Genomic DNA, 21,599 nt, shown 5'->3' on the forward strand with positions numbered 1-21,599 from the left:
AATTGATTCACCATCTATAGAAGGCCATCTGTGCCAAATCTCAGTTCTGATGATGATACTGTCAATCATTCATCTTTGAGTGGTGGAAGAAACTAGAAATGTTTCCTTTCTGGCAGCCTAACTAGGTTTTTTATGACATGTGTGCAATGAGACAAATGGCATGAACTAGCAGGCTTTATCCTTGTTGATCAGACCATGGATGAATAGCTACTCGGAGCAGGGCCTGCCATGCCACTACATGGCTTCTGCCCACATATGGAATATCACGGTGGATGATTGGATTTTAGTGCAACATTTTACAATGCACAGAAGAGACCAAACAATACAGTCCAAGATTATATGGAGAAGGAGAAGAATGTATGACACCCTGGCCCAAGCATTTTTGATTTTGGGCCGGGTTCCTAAGCTTTCCCCCCTGCAAAACGCTGTAGTACCTTTTGTCTTGTAAACCCAATTAACCGATGAAGACAATCTTTCCCACTTGATAATTTCCAACAGCGTGCAAACGTGGATTAGGTCGGTTATTCAGGAACACCAAACCAAGTGTGTTTATAATAAGTTTAAACTATCGTTGTATTTAAAAAAGTAATGAACTAATTTCCAAGTGTATTTGAAGAACACTTTCGTTTTCATCATTAGACTGTATTATTCAACAATTCAGTGATAAGCATGCTGACGACAAACATCTTCACATCATGGAAATGAATTATGGCTGCCATGGATCATATGGTATAGACCGATTCAACCGATTAAGAATATGTTTTCAAAGCCAAGAACGCTTGACTTTATTTCGCTAACGTCAGTTGATCTGATAATTGTTGGCTGATATGAATTTTTCATAGTGGATGACGACTGTGTTTGGCAAAACCTCAAATTATATAAACAAACAACCACATCTGACAAACAAACCCACTTGTGTTCCTCTCCTGTTAATTAACTAATAGCAGGCTTTCTGGGTACTTTAATTTAAAATTAAGAAGAAAAAAAACAGATTAATTAACACAAACAAGGCGTCATGATGTCATTTTCAGAAGCTTAGCTGTTGCTTGCTGTGCCAGTTTTTAAATCATTGTGAAAGCAACTCACCCAGATTAGATGGCATTGTTTGATTCTAAGTGTGGTCCCTTAGAAAAGCACCCACAGGCCAACCACCACTAGTAGGGGGTACTTTTTTCCTTTAGAAACAAGCCATTTTTTGCATTTCCTCTACCACCTTCTGAGTTACACATGCAGAAAAAGAGAGGAGAGGCATTCATGAACTGACAAGGATGACCCAAAATCAGTCTCCATCAGTCCTAAAATATGAACTCTTTCAATCATTTAGCATCCTAAAGAGAATTAGAGATACAGATAATCAGGTTCACTTATATAAATCTTGAGTCAAATCCTGTTGAAAATTATCATTAAAGTTGTTGATTGTATGGTTTATGGAAACACAAACATGGGCTCAAAGCCTTGAACGTCTGTAGGAGAAGAAACAATGCTATCCTATTATCCTCGTTTCACACAAGTTTTTCTGCTTCTCTTTAGCTAGTGTCCTTTAATGTGTTTTTTCTTTTCTTTTAAGGTCCAAATTCAAACGCATATGCTTATGGGAGATGCTGAGATGTGACATATTAGATTGTACTTTGGTGCCTGTATAATTTGTCATTTAGTGGCTTGTTTGCTCTTTTATTTCCTCCTTTTCCTAGGCCTTTTAGTGAGTGACTTGACCTAATACAATCACCATCCAACTCTGCCATCCCCCTTCAGCATAATGCTCCTGTAAGTCGCATTCAACTTCTCCAAAAATAAAGTTTCCAGCTTATTGCTTCTTCCCACAGCCATTATTCATTTTGTGTCGAATAAAAAGGCCCCATAAGAACTTAGAGAGCTTTTTTAACTGATCTTAAGGAGAGAAAAGAGGAAAAGAAATACACAACATGTTAAGAGTAGACATTAACATTCACATCAAATATTGGCATACCAAGTAACTGGAACGCTTAAACAACAAAGGCAACAGCCAATACACAACCATTTTATAGAATCTAGCACATAAGTATACACAATAATACATGACAACAATACCATGGAGGGTGATTTTCCATCCATGTTCCGAATTAGCTATATATAATATAACATTAGCAAGTCACTGACTCATGGATCAGTCACTGGATGTGGGTGTTGCACCAACAATCCTGAGTGTCTTCCTCTTCATTGTGGCCAGTAGTCGGAATCCTCAAATCTGGAAGTATCGTGGGACTGCTAACCTTAGTTAATCGAACCTGCTGTCTGCAAAGCTTTATCGAACCAAAATACCAAATTTTTGGAAGCTCCGATTTGCACCAGAACAAAACATGCTGATCCAGCTATATGCAGATCCACATATACCTTTGCATCCAACAACCAAGCCTAGTCCTCCTCAGACAAGAACCAGACCCCAGCAGGATCTTTTAGTACCACAATTATCAATACAATAGTAATAATCACTATAGCTACACAATCTTACGTACTGCAAACAAACCCTTCATTATTCCGGGTGAAATGTCAAGCTTAGGTTATATATCACCGCACGCGATGAAAGTCAATTCTATTAACAGTTGGAACACACAAATTTACTTATCTCATCCATCACGGTGTAGAAATGGTCATTATTTGGCAGCAAGTAGAAACCAATTGTGGCCTGCTCAAGATACATAAGTTTGATGTTTTTGCCAGCCTCCTCAAGCCCTTTAGCATAAGCCAATTGCCAGTCCTGAACAAGATCCAAACCAGCCACCACAACAAGGCTCTTTGGGAACTTGATAGCTTCAAGGTTATTACCCCTTGGACCAAATGGGTTACATGCCGGGTGGTCCCTGTCTTCCCCTTCAGGGAGAAAAGCTCTCCAATACCAGTCCCGGTCTTGGATGGTGACAAAGTATTTCCCGTCCAATCGCTTCTCAGATTCAGTTCTCTCCTGCCCACCAAACATTGGGTTGAGCAGTATATTTCCCAATACATCAATTCCAGATTCTACTGCTCTTAAAGCAACATTGTGTACAATGTTCCCACCAGAGCTATCACCAGCAAGATATATATGAACTTTTGAGTCCTTTGTACTTTTAAGCCACGATCTAGAGTTGACCCACTGCAGGGCTGTCCATCCATCATCATAGGCACAAGGAAATCGATGTTCTGGTGCCCGGCGGTAATTTACAGAGACCACTACAGCCTTGCAAATACCAACTAGTCGGCGGCACAGAATATCATATATGCCACTGTTAGCAGAGGAGTGCGCAAAGCTTCCACCATGGAAGAAAATTATGACAGGCACAACCTCATTGCTCACAGGTTTGTCAAGATTAAGAATATTCAGCACAGATTCTTCAGCATTGGCTGGTTGATAGATTCGAGTAAGCAGGCCAGTTTCGCGGTCAATGATGACATCAAATGAGACAACCCCATCAACTGGTTTTGCATTGGCTGGCACTTTCCGATCAAGGAATTCTGCCAAGTGACGGTTAAAAGTCCCATCAGGTCGACGAAGAAGATTGTAAGACAACTTGAAATTGGAGATGAGGACCCATGTATTCAATGGAACCACCGTCTGTATATAGTATAAGATCCCCAAAAAACAAATTATGTATGTTAAATTCATATTCCAACATAACAAGATAAACATGACTAAGAATCAAGAACTCCAACCAACACCAGAGTAATGGCATCTACAAAAAAAGCTTTTTGCTATTGTTTCAAGGTAACAGAGACATCATGGAAACACCACAAATGAAGGACATGAACACTTTGACAAGAAAGCACAAAAACCAAAATCAACTAAAGCCTTCCCATAAAGCAGTGGATTTGGCCATACAGCCTAAAATCTATTACCAGTCTTCAAATACAATCATGGTTCATCTAATCAAATTTCTTGAAGCTGCTGAAGTTCAGCAGATACTCAGCCTCCCATCCCAATGCCAAAACCACAACACTAAATCCCAATCACATCTCCAAACAAGAAGAGCTTCAAAAACCTGATGAACTCGAACAAGTATAACAAACCCAATACCATATCTGTCCAAATCCTAAATAAAAACTGGTCAAAACCTCAACTTAAACAAGAACAAAGTCTTCAGACCAACCAAAGAAACAAGAACAAATTCTGGCTTTCTATAACAAAACCACAAACCAAACCCCACAACACAGAGAACCCATTAAGATAAGCAAACCATCACCCTAAACCACAACCCAGAGAAGCTGAGCCAAAACGAAACTTTGAATTAAACAAAAAATCAAAGAAAAAGTGGTTACCCTGGATTCATTAACGTTGACTTCGTTGGTCCCAGCCATGGAAACTGGTCTGAAGAAATTCCACACCAAAAGCTCAGCTAGTAGAAAACCGAACACAGATCCTCTGAGAGCAAACCCACTTCAGAAAGACAAAGCCTCACGTATTCACACTCAAATAAGAAGCAAAGCCAGCCAGGCTGCACCTAACCTTTGAATCTCTCCAACTTTAAGATCGTACTTCGTTAACCCATTGGTCCCAGACAAAACAAGCCCCTAATCTCTAGGGGAAACCTCTCTCTGCATTCATGTGATGAAATGACAAATCTCACTACAATAAAACAGAGCAATAGAGAGTGTGCTTGTGTGGAGCGGGTGCAGGATAAGAGGGCTGGCGTATTTTAGCATACAAGTGAGGGCGTATGCTAATGTGCGGGATGAGTGCAGAGATGACGCGGGAGATAGAGGGGAAGGGGACAAAGTGAGCGGCCGAAAGAAACACGGTTAGTGGAACCCACCTATCCAAAAGAAATTAAATTCGTTAATTACTTGATTTTCTTAAATTTCTTTTTAATAAAATAAAAAGGAAAAACAGGAGAAAGTGAGGAATTTAAAATATTTGGATGGATGGAGCAATAAAAGCTTCAGGGCGTGTGGTGGAAGGCAGGGCACGTGAGGACAAACAGAGCCCGTCCGAACACAAAGTACTACTTTTGGCGGTGCCACAATGACCGTTTTGTCTTTCATTTTGGATCGTATTTACGGAAATGTCATTGTGAGTGTGAGTAGATATTTTTTTAATCGTAACACGTGACGCGCGAGCGATACAACTGTAAAAAAAAAAAATAGTAATGTATGCAATGGTTAGTCGCCACAAGTAATTCCTCATCATTTATGCACGTTGATGGTTAGATTCCATCTACGTACATATGGATGACACTATTAACATTCTGTAATGAGAGATTCTAGCTGGTGATTCTCAGGAGTTGATGATAACGAATCAACAAAACACTAAACGTTTAGTATCCATTAACACGAGTGTGAGTGGTTGTCCAGGTGGCTTATGCTATTAATATTTGTAATGAGATATTATGGTGGATGGTTCCTACCTAATAAGTGATGAAGGCGGGTCAACAAAACATTAATGACTAACATACATTAACACGAGTGTAAGTCCGTGCACGTGATTGGCGCTATCAAAATTTGTAAAGAGAGATTCAAGTATGTGATTACTAATATGTGCTGAAAGAATATTAACAAAACACTAACAGCTAACATCCACTAAGATGTGCCGTACACGTGGATGGTGTTTTCAAAATTTGTAACGAGAGATTATGGTGGAGTAATTCCCAATAAGGGATGAAAGCAAGTTAACAAAACATTAATGGCTAACACATCCACTCACACGCGTAACGTGAATGTACAAGTGACTGACATTATCAAAATTTGTAACGAGAGATTATGGTGGGTGATTTTTAGTAGTTCATGAAAGCGGGTCAATAAAACACTAACGACTAATATTCACTAACACGCATGTGAGTTGTTGTTACAAGCACAACTTAATGGCATAGCCAATGTACAAGATTTGTGCTATCGTAGAAGTGTATACTATAGTGTATTTTGAAGCTCTCTTGTGATGCTTAATGTACATTTAAGTCGTGATTAATTTTGCTCCATTATATTTGGTTATATTGTACACTTTCCGTTTGGAGAATAAAAGCAAAAGATAGTTCACGATCAATCAACACTCTTTAGAAAAAGCTGCTGCCTCCTTAAGAACAGAAAATACATGTGAGAATACTTAAACAGTGAACAAAACTAATCTTCCACAATCATGCTTTTCCCCCTTCCAAAATCCATTAGGACAATGTCACGTTTTCACATTTAGTCGTTGTCATTAAGCCCATAACGAGCTAAAGCTTAATGACAGTTACATTTCAAGCTCTGTTGCTTCCTTACTTTTTAACTTTTTGAAAACAGAGAAGACCCTTTCATTTCATTTCATCAGTAAACGTTTATTTTTTTGGCATTTCCAACACTTTGATTTCATTTTGAAAACAAGAAAACCAAAAACCCAAAAACCCAAAACCCAAAATATATAATGAACTAACTAGACTAGTACGTCATCTTCATTTTAAAATTTTCAAAAATTGGAAAGAAAATAGTACGTCCTTTGCATCTTGATTGCCTGTAAAGTAAGAAAGAAATATCATAAGAAGAGGAAAAAGAAAAAAAGAGCTATACTCTGTGAGTAGCAGTGCTAGAACTATTTGTAGGGCAGTTGGCAACGAAAACAAACAAGCACCCCTGCTGGGCAAAGGCATGCATCATCTCATCTATCATCTCTCTCCTCTCTCCTCTCTCTCATCTCTCATCTTTCTCTCAAGTCAGTAGCAGTCGCTGTCGATGAACTTCACCATCAAAGTTCTACTTTGGGTGGGACTTTCACTATTATTGTTCATGCCCACTGCCTTTGGAACCATTGCTCTTAACTGTGAGGTCAACAATTACCCACAGTTTTTGGATTCTTCTGCCTCCTGCTGCGTTTGGCTTTTGCCCTTTTCTTCTTATTTTTCTTTTCTCCTTTTTAACTCCAAATATTTCAAATATTTCCATCATCATCCTCTCCAACTCCAAGCCCTGCCCTTCCCTGCCCTTCCCTGCCCTGCCCTTAATGAGGGAGGGCATCTTTCTATAGTTGTTTGCCTACGTGTATGGCCCAAGATTCAACACCTAAGCTAACCCTTTCTTGTTGCCTTTATCTCTTTTGTCCTTTTCTGCGTTTTGGCTTTTCTTTTGCCACATTTTTGTTCCTTCTTGTTCTTATCTCTTTCTCTCTCTCATTTTGGGCCTAATGGGCCTTCCTTTGTTCATGAAATGGCCTTGGACATCAGAATTATATTTGTCCAGGTTGACTTGCAGCACAAGGTGGGTGGTAAGGTCCAATTACCAAATTCGTACATCGAAATTATGAATAATCTGAAGATTGGAAATCAAATTCGGTGTCTACGGAGACTTCTGGGTGTACATAGATTTTCCAAAAGTTGTTTTGTGATGTCTAAAAAGATTAGGAATCCGAGGTGCTGTGTTCGAATTTCTCATCCTCAAAATAATTTACAATAAGAAGAGCCCAAGACCGTATATTTCATCATCATCATCATCAAATATAGGAGCCTACTTGATCAGATGATCAATCAAGCGTGTTGTTCATCGTACTAAATCATCAATAATAATTACAGCTAGCTGGAAAATAGAATCTTTTTTCAAGTTTCAAGGGCCCTTTTCTTTTTCTCCTAACTAGTATTAGGTTTCCAAAAGCCAACAAGAACCCAGTACTGTACGATCCACAGTAAAAAAATTTAAAAAAAAGAACCCGGTGCAGTACGATCCACAGTAAAAATTGTCTAACGGTACGGCTTCACCCTTCATGGCGATTGATGCGTCATGTCACGATTCAGTGTCATGCAGCTCATAGATTCCAGAATCGTATTCCGTGGGCCAACCAATCGTACTCCTACACGCACGCTTCACCGTTTGGGCTGCGATCCAATAGGTCACAACAACGGAGCCCAAAAGTTAAGAAACTTCAAGCCCATAACTTATTCCCAAACGTCGTCGTTTTTCTTCTGGGCTGTTTGCCTGTTAACCGCGAAATGAGAATCGCAAAGCGATGGACCGTGGGAAAACTAAAAAGGACCAAAATTCAATTTCCCGCGAATTTCCAAAGGGCGTGCCACGCTGGCGATCCGTGTGACCGCACTCTCCGCCAACCAGAGCACAGCTTGACCTCTTATTTATTCCAAACCCCACTCGCATTTCAGTTTCACATTAAGAAAAACCCATCCCTCTTTCTCTCTGCCTCGCACGCCTCTCTCACTCGCCCAAGACTTGTTCTCTGTTCTAGGGTTAGGGTTTTGTGATTTCAGTGTTGATTTGGGAAAATGAGTTCTAAAGAAGCTGGTTCGACGAAGGGAGGCAGGGGCAAACCGAAGGCCTCCAAGTCTGTATCGAGGTCTCATAAAGCAGGGCTCCAGTTTCCGGTGGGTAGGATCGCCCGATTTCTTAAGGCCGGCAAGTACGCAGAGCGGGTTGGTGCTGGCGCACCTGTATATCTCTCCGCCGTGCTCGAATACCTTGCTGCAGAGGTTAGTTTGTGTTTGATCTAGATGTGTTTTTACTTTTATGGGCCGCTTGTGATTAATTGAAATTTTGGTTTTAATTTTGTTTGTGTAATGGGATTTCATGTTTGAGGGCCTTGATTCTGGGTTTAATCGGATTGTTTAACCTAGATCGAATGTGTTGGTTGTGTTATTTGAAATTGAAATTGAAATTGATTTTTGTATTTGCGTTCGGTTCTTTTGGTGAAATGAGTAAAAGTTCCTACGGTTAGTTTTATATCTTATTGATATTGAATTGAGTTTTATAGGTTAAGATTTTCATGAAAGTGATGGATTGTTGTAGTATGGAATTTGTATGGGTTTGATCTGACTTTTGGTCTGAAATTGGGTGTTTAGGTATTGGAGCTTGCTGGAAATGCTGCAAGGGATAACAAGAAGAACCGTATTGTGCCAAGGCACATCCAACTGGCCGTGAGGAACGACGAAGAGCTAAGCAAGCTATTGGGGTCTGTGACCATTGCTAATGGAGGAGTGTTGCCAAACATCCACCAAACTCTTTTGCCGAAGAAGGTGGGCAAAGGCAAGGGCGATATTGGATCCGCCTCTCAGGAGTTCTAGAGGGTTCTCTCCCTTCTGTGGAGTTAAAGAGTAGTTACTGCAGTTGTACTATATGAAGTTGTTTTTTAATTTTTTGGGATAGAGCTTGATCATTTGGTACTTGGAATTGGTATGCTATAAATGAAAGTTTGTGTTAGGATTTTCTCAACTAAATTCCCCTTTTCAAGTTACTTTGTTCTCCAAAACCATCTGCGGATGTTTTAGATATTGCTTGTGCCTCTGGGTATTTGATGCATTAGGGCTTGATTTCACTTCATGAGGTGAAAGAGTTTTGGATCAACTATCTCAAATCAAGTTAAAAAAAAGAGGCATATCTCTTACTAATAAATCAATCCTCAGTTTTTCGCATTCTAATCTTGCGCCGGTCTTCTCCAATTGTAAACACGACCAGCTATATTTTTCAGACCATAGTAAACCAGTTACCGAAGGAAATTCCACAGCTCACTCAATCACAAATTTATTAAACGGCATAGCGCATCACCTGGTTCAACTAGTTTATGTGTGAAGCCAATATGATCCATTTAACTAATTCCTTTCTGTCTTCGTGTCCTTTTCACATCAACAACTAACGCCATGTTAGGGTTCTCTGTGCTCTGCTTCAGGAGGGGGCTCTGTTCTCTTGGCTACATGAAATTGATGATGCATATGCTTTCAACAACAATTTCATATGGAAGTTGACCAATAAGGGGTTTTAACTTGACCAATTTCATGTTTGATATCCAGTAATTCTGAAGTTTTTGGAAAGCTAGCCAAGGTATAACTTAAATGGCTGCTGCAAGTTGTAAAAGAGGAGTTCATGGTGAGAGCAGGGTAGATATGATATTCCAGAACAAGTTGCTCATCACATTATCTCCTTCCTTACTAGTACTGCAGACCGTCACCATTTTGGCACAGTATCCAGAAGATGCAGACAACTCCATCTCTCGTCTCCATCCTTGAATCTTGTCCAACTTTCCGACCCGAATGAATCCAACTTGTGCCAGCGGGTAGAGTTGTTGGTTCTTCGAACCACCTCTTCATTCTTCTTAATAACAAGATACAGCAGCTTCGTTTTCACTGGCGGCTTTGGCAACACGATGGCATTGTCAAATCATGGGAGCTATCTCGAAAGGCACTGATCCGTAGGTCAAAGTGCTTGATATCAACATATACAATAATGAGGGGAACAATTTACATTTCCAGGTTGGCTCTTTCTTTCTGGGTTTTTAAGGTTTCTGTCATTGAGCATGTGTAATGCAACTATCAAAGTCCCGCCCAGCTTGTTGTTCCAAGTTGGAACACTTGAACGTGTTGATACAGATGAGGGGTTGTTCAAATGGATCTCCTCTCACTGCAGATGCATTAAGGAACTGCGTCTTGAACATGTTGCCATGTTGGGTTGGCAGATATCACCATTGAAAGCTCCTCTTTGAAATCCTTTAGCATTGTTGCTGGTGGCGATAAACCTTCTAATCTTAAAATATCAGGTGAGAAACTTGAAGATATACACATCAGGTGGCGGACTAATTTTTCCGGCCAATCGTGGAACATTGTTGCTCCAAACCTTACATATTTGGAATGGATTGGGAACACAATCAATCACCAGCTGGGGAAATTATTGCATTTGGAAAAAGGCAAGATTTGTCTGGTTGCTGATCACAATAGCTTTGGCAAGATGTTTGAGGTTTTTCGGAGTATACGCAGGGAAAAAGTTATAGCGACTACTCTTCAGCCTTTTTCTTTTGGTTCAATACTAAATATCCTGCAATTTGGTGTGATTTTTTTTTTTTTTTTTTGGAGTACAATCTTTCCTGTCTTGATATGCAATAGAGCTAATAAATTTATGTATCTTACATTTCGGATTGTTTTGATTTGAGTGATTGCATTGCAACGGTCACACTAGCTAGAAAGAACATTCACATTTATGCTCCAAGTTTAGTTTGAAGATCAGTCTGAGAGAAGTGCTTTGTTTATGGTTTAACGTTGGCTAGTTGATGTGTATTCGTCTTTGCAGGCGGGCCAATGCCATTAGATGATGTTTCTTGTTTGTGTATCACCATTGGAAGCTCACTTAGCCCCTGAATTAGCTTATCTTTTTAGGAGAATGCCTAACTTGAGTACTTTGCGCATGAAGTGCAATCCACTGCCCGCATCCCACATAACAGAGGATGTAAGTACAAGTTTGTGTTCCCCCCATAAACAGTCACCCTACTTTGATCCAATTCTTTTGCTTATATGAATGAATGGTAAGCACTCTAATTAGGGTTTTATTTTGGTTCAGTGTATAGTAAATGCAATTGATGTTTCAGTTTTAATATGAACTTAATTCCCCTTAATTCACACAACTCTATCCTTGTTTTCTACAAAATCCAGTAATTCTTAAACATTTGGAAAGCATTCAGGGCAGGGGAGATGCATAAGCTGCCTAGACAGAGTGTTGGAGTTCATACTAGCTAGGAGGAGAAGGAGGACGGTAGACAGATTTAGCGATCTTCCAGAGGGAGTTGCTCATTACATTCTTTAAATTCCTTATATAACAGTCAAGCTCACTCGTTTTGGCAGTGTCTCCAAAAGATGTAGACAACTTTATCTGTCAAGTCCGTCATTGAATTTGGATAAATTTCCCTACTGGCCTGCATCCCAGTGTGATAACCAGTCAAGGTTGTTGCGTTCTCTGGATATAGGTTCTTGATCCTTTGTGGTGGGGATAATAAGATACAACACTTCCGTCTTAAACAATGCCTCAGTGAATTCTCTCATCAAAGGACATGCTTTTGTGATGCTGTGAGATTTCAAATCATCAGTGGATCAAGAACGCAGTAAGGTGCAAGGTAATAACACTTCTTTTTTCCTTGAAGCATTTAACCTTGAGTTCTTGATATCTTCATATCTGACAACTTGCTAGATTCCTCTAAAATTCATTTGCATAAAGTTCCAATTTATCAATAAACTCTGAGGTTTCCTTATATCTTCACGGTGGATTTCAAAGTTACATGTTTTACATGTTGCAATATAAGGTCAGCTACCTAACAACAAATTAAGGCTCAAAAACCAATAGGCTAAACAGAAAAAACACGAAAATGATTCAAAAAAATTGGAGCTCAAACCAAAACACAAAAAGGAGCAAATTAGAACGAAATTAGAAAATCCAGGACAATAACAAAAATAAACATATAAAATCAAGAAGAATTGGATCTACATTTCAAATTTAAACTCCAAAACTGCAAAAATTATGAAAACTTAACCAGCAACTTAATTAATCGAACATGAAATCACCCAAATCATACTACAATAAAATCAAAAAAGTCCTTACAATACCTATACCAACATATTCGTCTTGTCGGTAAATTTGTATACATAAACAGAGCACGTTGAGATATCAAGGCGCAACTTGATAAAGATTCAATTCACTTGACGGTGGATCCTTCCGACAAGCTGCAACTTTGCGAAGGGAAAGAGACGAGAGAGACGAGAGAGAGAGAGAGAGAGAGAGAGAGAGAGAGAGAGAGGGCCCAAACACATTCCGAACTATCCTCGTGTTGTATTAATAATTGTCAAGAATTAATGTATTAATAATTGTCAAAAATTACATGTACTAATCATTGAATTAAAAATATCCACAATTGTGCGAATATATTGGAGTATAGATTTGTAAATACGGGATCGTTCACATAAGGAATTGGAGGCTTATATAAAGGTCTAGTTTGAGTACGTGTAGAACACTTAGTTAACACAATCATATAGGTAAGATACAAATCGAATACTAGAAATGAGTAAGGAAATGTAAATAAAATGAAACAAAACAAAAACCAAAGATAAATACAATCAAGATTTTGTATCCCTCCTGTATTGCCACTCTATCACCACGGTATTACTAGTTTATCATGTACCAGTCTGTAAGGATGGAGATTCTTTTACATTTTCTAACAAGTCATGGAATTCTGGGTCTCAGCCAAATCCAAAAATAGACAAAATTACCCTTAATTATTTTTGGATTTCCTAAGGAATCCTTTACATTTGCATGTCTTTGATTTGAAAGTTGAGAGGTTTTTCTGTCTTTTTTAAAAAAGCTTTGGCTTTTTCCAAAAGTGAAAATTTTTTTTTGGCTAAAACCTAAATTTACTTTATATATATATAAGTAGTTTATATATTTTAATTATTATTTACTTAGTGAATAATTAGTATTTAAATATTTACATATATTTTATTTTTATTCAATAATATGTGAGTATTTTGTGTAGAATCTTGATTTTTTTTTGTATTATTGAAATTTTTGTAAAAAATACGTGTACTAAACAAGAAAATTACGTACGTGCAAGTTACAATTCCAAGCATTCCAATATATTATTACCTTTTTTATAAAAAAAGAAAACTACAAAGCAAAATGAATTTTACTGAGTCTTGCAATAATGTTACAAACTCAAGTGTTGGTGGTGAGTGGTACCCCGTTGTATGTACCAATGAAGTGTAGTACGAAGAAGCATAAATATTAGAAAAATACGTACATGTATAATACGCAAGTACTAAACGGGAAATTGCTAAATTCTTTATACGAGTAATAACATTGGAAAAGTAAAAATTAAAAAATGGAAAATAGTGAATCGGACAATGACCTAATAGTAATGGATAATGCTCTAAATTACTCTTATTGATAAAAGAAAATCAGGTAAAAATAATTATATGAAAAAAAGGATTGGAATAGATATTTTAAGCGTATATCCGCACGGCTATACTATTTATTAAAAATAAATAAATAAAAGGACACCAATATAGCCGTCCGGCTATACTGTTTACATATAACAAATGAAGCGTATCGCCGGCCGTGTTGTATAAATTTTTTTGAAAACGTGTGTTTTTTTACATATAGCCGCGCGGCTATACTATTTACTATAAAAAAAGAGAACACAGCCGTGCGGCCATACTATGTAAATAGATTATTTCAAAAGTATAGCCGACCGTGAATAGATTATTTCAAAAGTATAGCCGGTCGGCTATACTCTATAATTTCTTTGAACGTATAGCCGATCGGCTGTACTCTATAATTTCTTTGAAAGTATGGCCGCGCGGCTATACGATTAGAATTTCTTTAACAGTATCGCCGCGCGGCTATAAGATTTAATAGCCGCACGGCTATACAAGTGGAACTCTAAAATAAAATTTCTTTAAAAGTATAGCCGTGCGGCTATACCAATTAAATAGCAGAAACTAAATTCCTCTTTTTTAATTACTTTAATTAGTAGTTATATATTATTTACTTAATGAATAATTAGTATTTAAATATTTAAATATATTTTATTTCTATTCAATAATATGTGAGTATTTTGTGTATAATCCTGAATTTTTTGTATATTATTGAAATTTTTATAAAAAACAAAACAAGAAAATTACATATGTCCATGTACAATACGTGTATTATACGTTAGCATTTTTTTTTAATTTTTAAACTTTTATTTTACTGAGTCTTTAAAATGTATACGGAAAACGGAAGTGCTATTGAAAAATACGTATATATGTGTATACACCATTGAGAAATGATCGAAAATTTGTCTGCTAATTTACTTATGTTTTCGTAAGATATTGACTTTGTTGCAAGGATATGGTGAAATGAACGATCACATGTTGACAAATAAATACGAGCACTGCAAGCAGTGACAGTCGACATACAAATTTACACTTTTCATTTTCGTTTTGGGATTTACATGGTAAGTGTTTTGGGCCGACACTTTTATGTGGGATTTTAGGATTCTCTACTAGAAAATTGGTTCAAAATCTTGCGCTGCGAAAAAGTGTAGGAACAAACATTTACATGAATATGAAGATAAATATTGCTTATCCATTTTGTGTGGCCCAAAAGAGTGCAACAAACAAACTAGTCTCAAACATTAGCCAATCTTTTTCATTGGTTGGGATTTGTGAAGGTAATGTGTCCTGAATTCTTCTTTGAATGGGCACTGTGATGCATTGCTATGCAGGCACATCATACAGACCCCAACTCCAACTGAGCCTGAGATTTCCCAGTTTTGGCATCATATGTTCATCTGAGGTTAGTGTATCAAGGCAACAAGTTTTGAAGCAAGTGGATAAGGAGTTGGATAAGGGAGATGAGCGAGCAGCGCTCTCACTTGTTAAAGATGTGCAAGGCAAGCCTGGTGGCCTCAGGTGCTTTGGTGCTGCTAGGCAGGTTTTGCCAAACTCTGGCTCTCTTTTTTTTTTTTTTGGTGTTCTTTTTCTTTTAGGACACCTTTTCGGCTTTTCCCGAATTATTTTTAGCAGCAATATGATATATCAAGGTCTGGATTTACTTCATTTACTGAAATGGATTCATTGTGCAAGGTACCCCAAAGGCTCTACAGCTTGGATGAACTAAAGCTGAATGGGATAGAAGCGTCGTCTCTTCTGTCCCCAGTAGATACTACTCTGGGTTCCATAGAAAGAAACCTTCAGCTTGCTGCTGTGCTAGGAGGTGTTTCTGCATGGAATGTGTTTGGGTTTAGTGCACAGCAGATTTTCTATATTTCTTTAGGATTGTTGTTTCTGTGGACTCTCGACGCGGTAATTTCCTTATGCTTGTCTAAGAACATGTCTTGATAATCCATATCATTGAAAGCCTTGAGCTGTTGTTGGAAGCAATCACAACAATCCTAAAGATTGTAAGCTATACATCAAGTGATATTGAACATTTACCATAAAGAGAATCCGCTGAAGTGCTTTTCTTGTTTGAAGTCATTTCTAGCCCCTCTCGACATTTCAACTTTTGCTCAATTACAATTTCCATTCTTTAATTACTTTAGCAAACAAGAACTCCTAATGCTTTTAATGCCTTATTATTTCACTACATTCTCATAGGTATCTTTCAATGGAGGAGTTAGTAGCTTGGTTATTGATACAATTGGTCACACCTTTAGTCAGAAGTACCACAACAGGGTGATTCAAGTAAGATCTCTCCCTCTCTCCTTCCCTCCATCTCTCATCTTCTTATATGCTCTTTCTGCCGATGGTTCTGAAACCTTCGGATATTTTGTTGTGAGGATATCCTCATGAAGTATTCATCTAAAAGAGAAACTATTTATGTAGCATGAAGCTGGCCATTTCTTAATTGCATACTTGGTTGGCATCCTTCCAAAGGGATATACACTATCCAGTTTGGAAGCTTTGAAGAAGGAAGGATCGCTCAATGTTCAAGCTGGGACTGCTTTTGTGGATTTTGAATTTGCTGAAGAGGTATGCTGCCATTGTCTATGTAAAGCTTCGTCGATGCTGCTCAACGTTGATCATATCTTCTAATTCTGTATTTTGATTATTATCCTTGATTTATAGCAGTTCCCATTTCATACAGGTCAATGCAGGGAAAGTATCAGCTACCGTACGTTTCTACCCTTGACCTCTAAAATTTCTCCTTCCTTTTGAAATGAGAAACTTTCATGAATTGGAAATGCATCTTATTAGACGCTGAACAGATTTGCATGCGTAGCGCTAGCCGGCGTTGCTGCTGAGTATATTTTATACGGCTATGCTGAGGGTGGTCTGGCAGATATTAACCAGGTTTCACTTGATTATGTTCCTTTTTTTTGGGGTCAAATTTGATTCTGTTGTTCCTGCAAGCAAGACAGACATAATGGAACAAGTTACTAACTGGATTGTGCTTGCTCTTAAAATAGCTGGATTCGTTGTACAGAAGCTTAGGCTTCACACAGAAGAAAACAGATTCTCAAGTCAGATGGTCTGTCTTAAACACTGTCCTAATCTTGCGCCGTCACGAAGTAGTGCGAGCTAAGCTTGCAGAGGCCATGTCAGAAGGAAAATCTGTAGGATCTTGCATTGATGTCATAGAGGACACCATTGGCAATGCAGACATCTAAGCTAATGGTTCTGAAAAACTCATCAAGCTTTGATGACATTTTTTCTTTTCTTTCATTTATATGGGATGTAAAGTATAACAGATTTGAATTTCTATATCTGTAAGGAATTTGCAATGGAGTATGGAGATGATAGTCAATTTGGATGAATCCAAAGATTTTGATTCAAAATAGCCTTTGGATTATATATATGCACGCTTCCAATTCTTGACCAGCTTTAGTGACTTTGTAGAACCGAAATAATTTTTCCTTTTTGATGGAAAATCTTCGTGACACATTTTGTTATGGGCATAAAATGTTTTACGAAAACATTACCATAGGGGCCCTAAGTAAGTAATGATTTTTTTTGTTTAGTTTTAATTAATATTAGCCTCTCTGCACGCTTCTTCAGAGATGCCTTTTTTTAAAAAAATTTTAAATTTATTTTAGAATTAAAAATAATAATGGTTAGTTGTGTTTCATAAAAATAGGATCAATTATTTGATTTTTCTTTTAATTTTAATTTTTTAAATATAAAAAGTATGAATTTATCTATATTACTCTAATTTAATTAATAATTTTAATTATTAATAATTTAATATTTACATTAACTAAAAATATTTTCTGATATTTTGAATGTTTAACCGTTATCTACTTTTTATTTTATATATAGATGCTTTCTTTGTTCTTTGTGAACGAAAAAACATTATTTAAGCCGCAGAGAATTCCAAAGTGGGAAGCCCGCATAAAAACGAAAACGAAAACCAAAAAGGGCCTCATCTGCTGTCTCCCTCCCACTAAAACAAAACCAAGAAGTCATCGACCAAGTCTGCAACTGCAAGTCAGAAGAGTCGTCAGAAGTGAAAAGTAAGAATGGAGGTACAGTGGATTCTGTTGTGCCATGGCTTAGTGACAACGCTTGTTCTAGTCTCCTTCCTCTGTGGCCAATGGCCCATCTTCGAAGGCACGCCCATCAACGCATCCACCACTTTCTCACCTTCGGCGCCTACGATTACTTTCAGTTCAGTAATCAGTACTCTCTCTGTCTCTCTCTGTCTCTCTCTCTCTTCCAATCACTTATATTTCTACTGGTTTTGGTTTTGTTGAGATTCAATTTACTGTTATTTTGCAGACGATTTGTTGGGTTTGTTTTTGGGGCCAAGGGAACTAATGCCATTTCCTCCGTGGAGTATTTCTGCTGTGATCGACCCAATCCAATTTTGCAGGTTTCGTTTTTTTGTCCCCGAAACAGAATTGTCTAAATTTTTGTGATTGTAATTGAGAGATAAAGGCTTCTGGTTAGTTGACTTTGTTCATAAAGTTGTAATTTTCTTTGGGTGCTTTATTGGGAATTGAATTGTGGCTTCATTACGGTCTCATTCACGTTTTTGGTGTTGCTGCTTCTGTTAAACTCAGTTTTATTAGATAATCCAGTAAAAGGTTTTGTCTTTCACGTTGTGTGCATTTTGGTAAATCTGTGGTTATCTTCTTGCTTGAGTAAGTAGAACATGAGAAATCTTAACGGAGCCAAAGTGAGGAAAATGTGGTAAAAACAGACTATTGAGGATTTGGTGCTCCAAGTTACAATATTTCCAGATAAAGGTGTATGAATGTGCTTAAAAGTTGGTAAATTTGAAAGAATCCTTAGGAAGTGCTTAAAAGTTGGTAAATTTGACAGAATCATTAGGAACTGCTTAAAAGTTGGTGAATTTGAACTGTGGCTGCAATAGAAGAAAAAGACTAGGTGTAACTGTCAAATACGAGTGCCTTTGATATTTCCACCTACTGATGTGGACAACTAGGAATTATTTTTCTCTTTCTCTTTGATTCAGGATTAATGGTTAGTTTTCTGTTTGTGCAGATAATATATCTTGCAATTGTAGGAGGAACGTATTTCTTAGTTGCAAATTCTTCCTTCGGTTACATTCCTGGCTATTATATAGGTGAAATTCACAGGTATGTGTCAAGTATTCTGTTAACATAAAATTTTCCATTTTTTAGTACTGAATCCTCTACGCATTCTCTTCTCTGTTCTTTCAGGTATACAAGCTTGTTGGCTGTTGGCGTCGGTGTTCTGCTCTTTCTATTAACTAGCTTTTCTGATCCAGGAACAGTGAAGGCTGATAATGTTTCTCAGTATCTCTCTGCTTATCCCTATGACAATGTTATATACTCTGAGAAAGAATGTTCAACATGCAAAATTCCAAAGTGAGTCCTGCTTTATTGATTTCTTTCCAATGTTTTCTTTCTGTTGTCTTTTTTTTTTATGGAAAAGATTTATGCTGTTTGGTTTTGTTCCTTTCTTTCCTTTTCTTACTTTCTCGTTTACCTTGTCCTTCTTCCTCTGTGGTTTAGACCTGCCAGGTCTAAGCATTGCAGCATATGTGATCGCTGTGTTGCCCGCTTTGACCATCATTGTGGATGGATGGTCTGAAATTCTCGAACTATTCTTCTTCTTTCCCATCCCTTCCCTCATATATAGGACATTTTATGTGGTGCTGATTGTGAATTTAACAACATGGTTTTGATTGCAGAATAATTGCATAGGTGAGAGAAACATCCAGTACTTCATGGCATTTCTTTTGTGGTGAGTTCTATCTGATGCAACAACAGTTTGTGTTTATGTGTTTTGTGTGACCCTTTGTTTTCTCCACTGCCTGTGCTTCCCAAATAATTGACTGTACATGTTGATGGGTATGATGGGTAGAAAATCGGTTTTTTCACGGATTGATAATGAAAGGTTATCATCTGCATTCTCTTTTTGAAACTTAACCATCCAATGTTTGCATATGAAGTTAGTGCGAATAAAAATTGGAAAAACTTTAGATCTTCTGGTCTATGAGGTTTTGAATTTGTTTATGGCATTTACCGTTACACTCTTGAAATTCACAACAGATTACACTGGAGAATAACCATTAGGGTTTAGGCCTAAAATTTGCACGAATGTTTCAATTACAAATAATGAATAAGCATTCTATGGTCTTAATGTTTGCATGAATGTGTCAATTCCAGACTTATGAATAAGCATTTTTTATCTTATTTTCTGTTTTACTTAATTGCTCTGTCAATTTTAACTTTATTTTAGCTGTGAGGTAATATACTACACTTTTTGTTTGTCTATTTGTTATAATTTCTTTAGTGCTTTTTCAGGCACACCTTACTTTGCATATATGGAACAGTGGCCATTGGGTTAATTCTTGCTGGACAAATTAAAGAATTTAAAGTTATTGATATCCTAACTGGTAAATTAAGTTTCATTCCATCCTCCTACTTGATGATTGTGTTTCATTTGAACCTAAATAACGTTCCTTTCCCTAATTTCTTCATTGCAGTTTATTATGGTATAGAAAATTCTTTTCGCAGTTTATCACCGCATGTTGTGCAGGTAAGTTGATTTATTTTGTTTTGCCAATGTAGAAGAGTAACAGCTTCCAAAAATATTTTTGCTGAGCCTGGTTGGAGTTCACCATTTAATTACTTTCCATGATGTCTCCAACTACGAAGCATAGCTTAGAAATGTGTATAAATAGGCAGAGTCTGAACTCTTCCGTGATAATAATTTGCTTTCATTAAATCATTGAGCTGGAAATTTCGAGGGTTATAGGGTTCAATTTTTTTTATATGGCGTGTGGTTTTGGTACTTTTTGCATGGTTGTATATTTCTCTACTCATTTATTTTTTGTTTCCTTTTTTCATGCTGCTCATTGCTTTATTCTTTCCTGATGCATTACAGTGGTTGTTGGGGGCCTACAACACTCAAATACTTCTTATGGTGTTTCTTGCAATAGTTTCACTGTCATTGGCGGGTTTCTTTGGTTACCATGCAAAACTTTGTCTCACAAATACTACGACAAATGAGGTCTCTCTCTCTCTCTCTCTCTCTCTCTCTCTCTCTCTGTGACTTTGTTGAATAGTTATGTCTTGATATAAAGTTCCAAAGAGGGCAGGATAGAGGAGGTAATAATGATGCGGGGCAGAGATAGTTCATTAGGCTCCATCACTCCCTCGGGAAAAGAAAGCTTAGCATAACAGTGGCTTCTGTCATTACTTAAACATTGGAACTTAGTGTGTGCATTTCTTTTGAAGCAGACTTTCAAGTGGCAAGAGTATGTAAGCTGGCAGAGGAAGCTAAATGAAGCAAGAGCGAGTTCTGCAGCACTAAAAGCAAGTATCAATGGGATGAGTAGTGAAAGAAAACCTCCAGAGAACAAATGGAGAGCCATGTTCCGAAGATCCCCACTTAAGGATGTTGAGGTAGTGGTTACGAATAACATATATGACAAAGGATTCTTTCAGAATATTCTTGAGATCATCATGCCCCTCTCAAGAAGACAGTTGTCTCTGCAAACCAAATCGAAGTCTGGCTGAGACAGATTGCTGGCCCTTCAACCTTGTATGCTTTGCTTCTTGTTGTTTCTTCCAGCAATCGAACAGCTTCATAGCCCGTTCTCGCAAAATTTCTCATGCTTGAACAGCGGGTGACACCAAGAGAGGGATCTGGCAAAGATCAGATGCTTGTTCTGGCTTTGTGTATCATTATTGCAAGCCATCTATGCCTACGGGATATGGCCGACTGCTTGTGATTGGTGTTTCATTCAAGGATATGTAATATAATGAAAGTAGCCGCAATCACAGTAGACATTCAATTTGTTATGTTAACAATTAGCATAGGGGATTTTTCTTGTAAAGCCGACTCTTTTTCCCTTTTTTTTTTTTCCTTTTTCTTCTTCTTTCAATTTCTGTAAAATGATATCTTTACTCATTGGAAGAAGAATGATATAAATTGTTAATCTTTCTATTCTTT

At 37.5% G+C, this 21,599-nt stretch overlaps 4 protein-coding genes and 1 pseudogene across 5 annotated transcripts; 4 read left to right on the forward strand and 1 right to left on the reverse strand.

Moving 5' to 3' along the window:
• Nucleotides 1-1,982: 1,982 nt before the first annotated feature.
• Nucleotides 1,983-4,638, reverse strand: LOC103344699 (gibberellin receptor GID1C). The gene is made up of 2 exons (XM_008248319.2): nt 4,270-4,638; nt 1,983-3,568 (listed from the first exon to the last, which is right to left on the reverse strand). Exons 1-2 carry the CDS (start codon nt 4,306-4,308, stop codon nt 2,573-2,575), a joined length of 1,035 nt encoding a protein of 344 aa, XP_008246541.1. The 5' UTR covers nt 4,309-4,638; the 3' UTR covers nt 1,983-2,572.
• A 3,429-nt stretch (nt 4,639-8,067) lies between these two features.
• GAMMA-H2AX (gamma histone) lies at nt 8,068-9,134 on the forward strand. The gene is made up of 2 exons (XM_008248320.2): nt 8,068-8,390; nt 8,760-9,134. Exons 1-2 carry the CDS (start codon nt 8,187-8,189, stop codon nt 8,979-8,981), a joined length of 426 nt encoding a protein of 141 aa, XP_008246542.1. The 5' UTR covers nt 8,068-8,186; the 3' UTR covers nt 8,982-9,134.
• Nucleotides 9,135-9,554: 420 nt separating this feature from the next.
• On the forward strand, nt 9,555-11,787 carry LOC148921210 (uncharacterized; annotated as a pseudogene).
• A 2,964-nt stretch (nt 11,788-14,751) lies between these two features.
• Nucleotides 14,752-16,987, forward strand: LOC103344701 (uncharacterized). 2 transcript variants are annotated; one of them, XM_089052047.1, is made up of 7 exons: nt 14,752-15,137; nt 15,305-15,512; nt 15,807-15,893; nt 16,035-16,181; nt 16,297-16,323; nt 16,407-16,502; nt 16,619-16,987. In XM_089052047.1, exons 1-7 carry the CDS (start codon nt 14,905-14,907, stop codon nt 16,817-16,819), a joined length of 999 nt encoding a protein of 332 aa, XP_088908173.1. In that variant the 5' UTR covers nt 14,752-14,904; the 3' UTR covers nt 16,820-16,987. The 2 variants fall into 2 exon arrangements, with proteins under 2 accessions (XP_088908173.1, XP_008246543.2); XM_008248321.3 differs by having other exon boundaries at nt 14,761-15,141; nt 15,294-15,512.
• Nucleotides 16,988-17,513: 526 nt separating this feature from the next.
• On the forward strand, nt 17,514-21,587 carry LOC103344702 (DHHC-type zinc finger family protein). The gene is given in 11 exon segments (XM_008248323.3): nt 17,514-17,768; nt 17,771-17,816; nt 17,928-18,021; nt 18,657-18,751; nt 18,836-19,003; nt 19,151-19,223; nt 19,330-19,382; nt 19,946-20,037; nt 20,128-20,180; nt 20,529-20,654; nt 20,885-21,587. Coding segments are annotated over 11 exon segments (1,179 nt in total). The 5' UTR covers nt 17,514-17,668; the 3' UTR covers nt 21,164-21,587.
• Nucleotides 21,588-21,599: the final 12 nt, after the last annotated feature.

Source organism: Prunus mume, linkage group LG1, assembly GCF_029339155.1.
Source record: "Prunus mume cultivar Tortuosa linkage group LG1, ASM2933915v1, whole genome shotgun sequence".
Classification (NCBI taxonomy): domain Eukaryota; kingdom Viridiplantae; phylum Streptophyta; class Magnoliopsida; order Rosales; family Rosaceae; genus Prunus; species Prunus mume.

What these genes read in the sequence shown, in the direction of transcription:
- LOC103344699 (XM_008248319.2), bottom strand. Translation starts at nt 4,308, where the DNA reads ATGGCTGGGACCAACGAAGTCAACGTTAATGAATCCAGG. An exon ending in TCAACGTTAATGAATCCAGG is followed by an intron (nt 3,569 to 4,269) that starts GTAACCACTTTT and finishes TACTATATACAG; the next exon opens with ACGGTGGTTCCATTGAATAC.
- GAMMA-H2AX (XM_008248320.2), top strand. Translation starts at nt 8,187, where the DNA reads ATGAGTTCTAAAGAAGCTGGTTCGACGAAGGGAGGCAGGGGCAAACCG. An exon ending in TCGAATACCTTGCTGCAGAG is followed by an intron (nt 8,391 to 8,759) that starts GTTAGTTTGTGT and finishes TTGGGTGTTTAG; the next exon opens with GTATTGGAGCTTGCTGGAAA.
- LOC103344701 (XM_008248321.3), top strand. Translation starts at nt 14,905, where the DNA reads ATGGGCACTGTGATGCATTGCTATGCAGGCACATCATACAGACCCCAA. An exon ending in TTCTGTGGACTCTCGACGCG is followed by an intron (nt 15,513 to 15,806) that starts GTAATTTCCTTA and finishes ACATTCTCATAG; the next exon opens with GTATCTTTCAATGGAGGAGT. An exon ending in CAGGGAAAGTATCAGCTACC is followed by an intron (nt 16,324 to 16,406) that starts GTACGTTTCTAC and finishes GCATCTTATTAG; the next exon opens with ACGCTGAACAGATTTGCATG.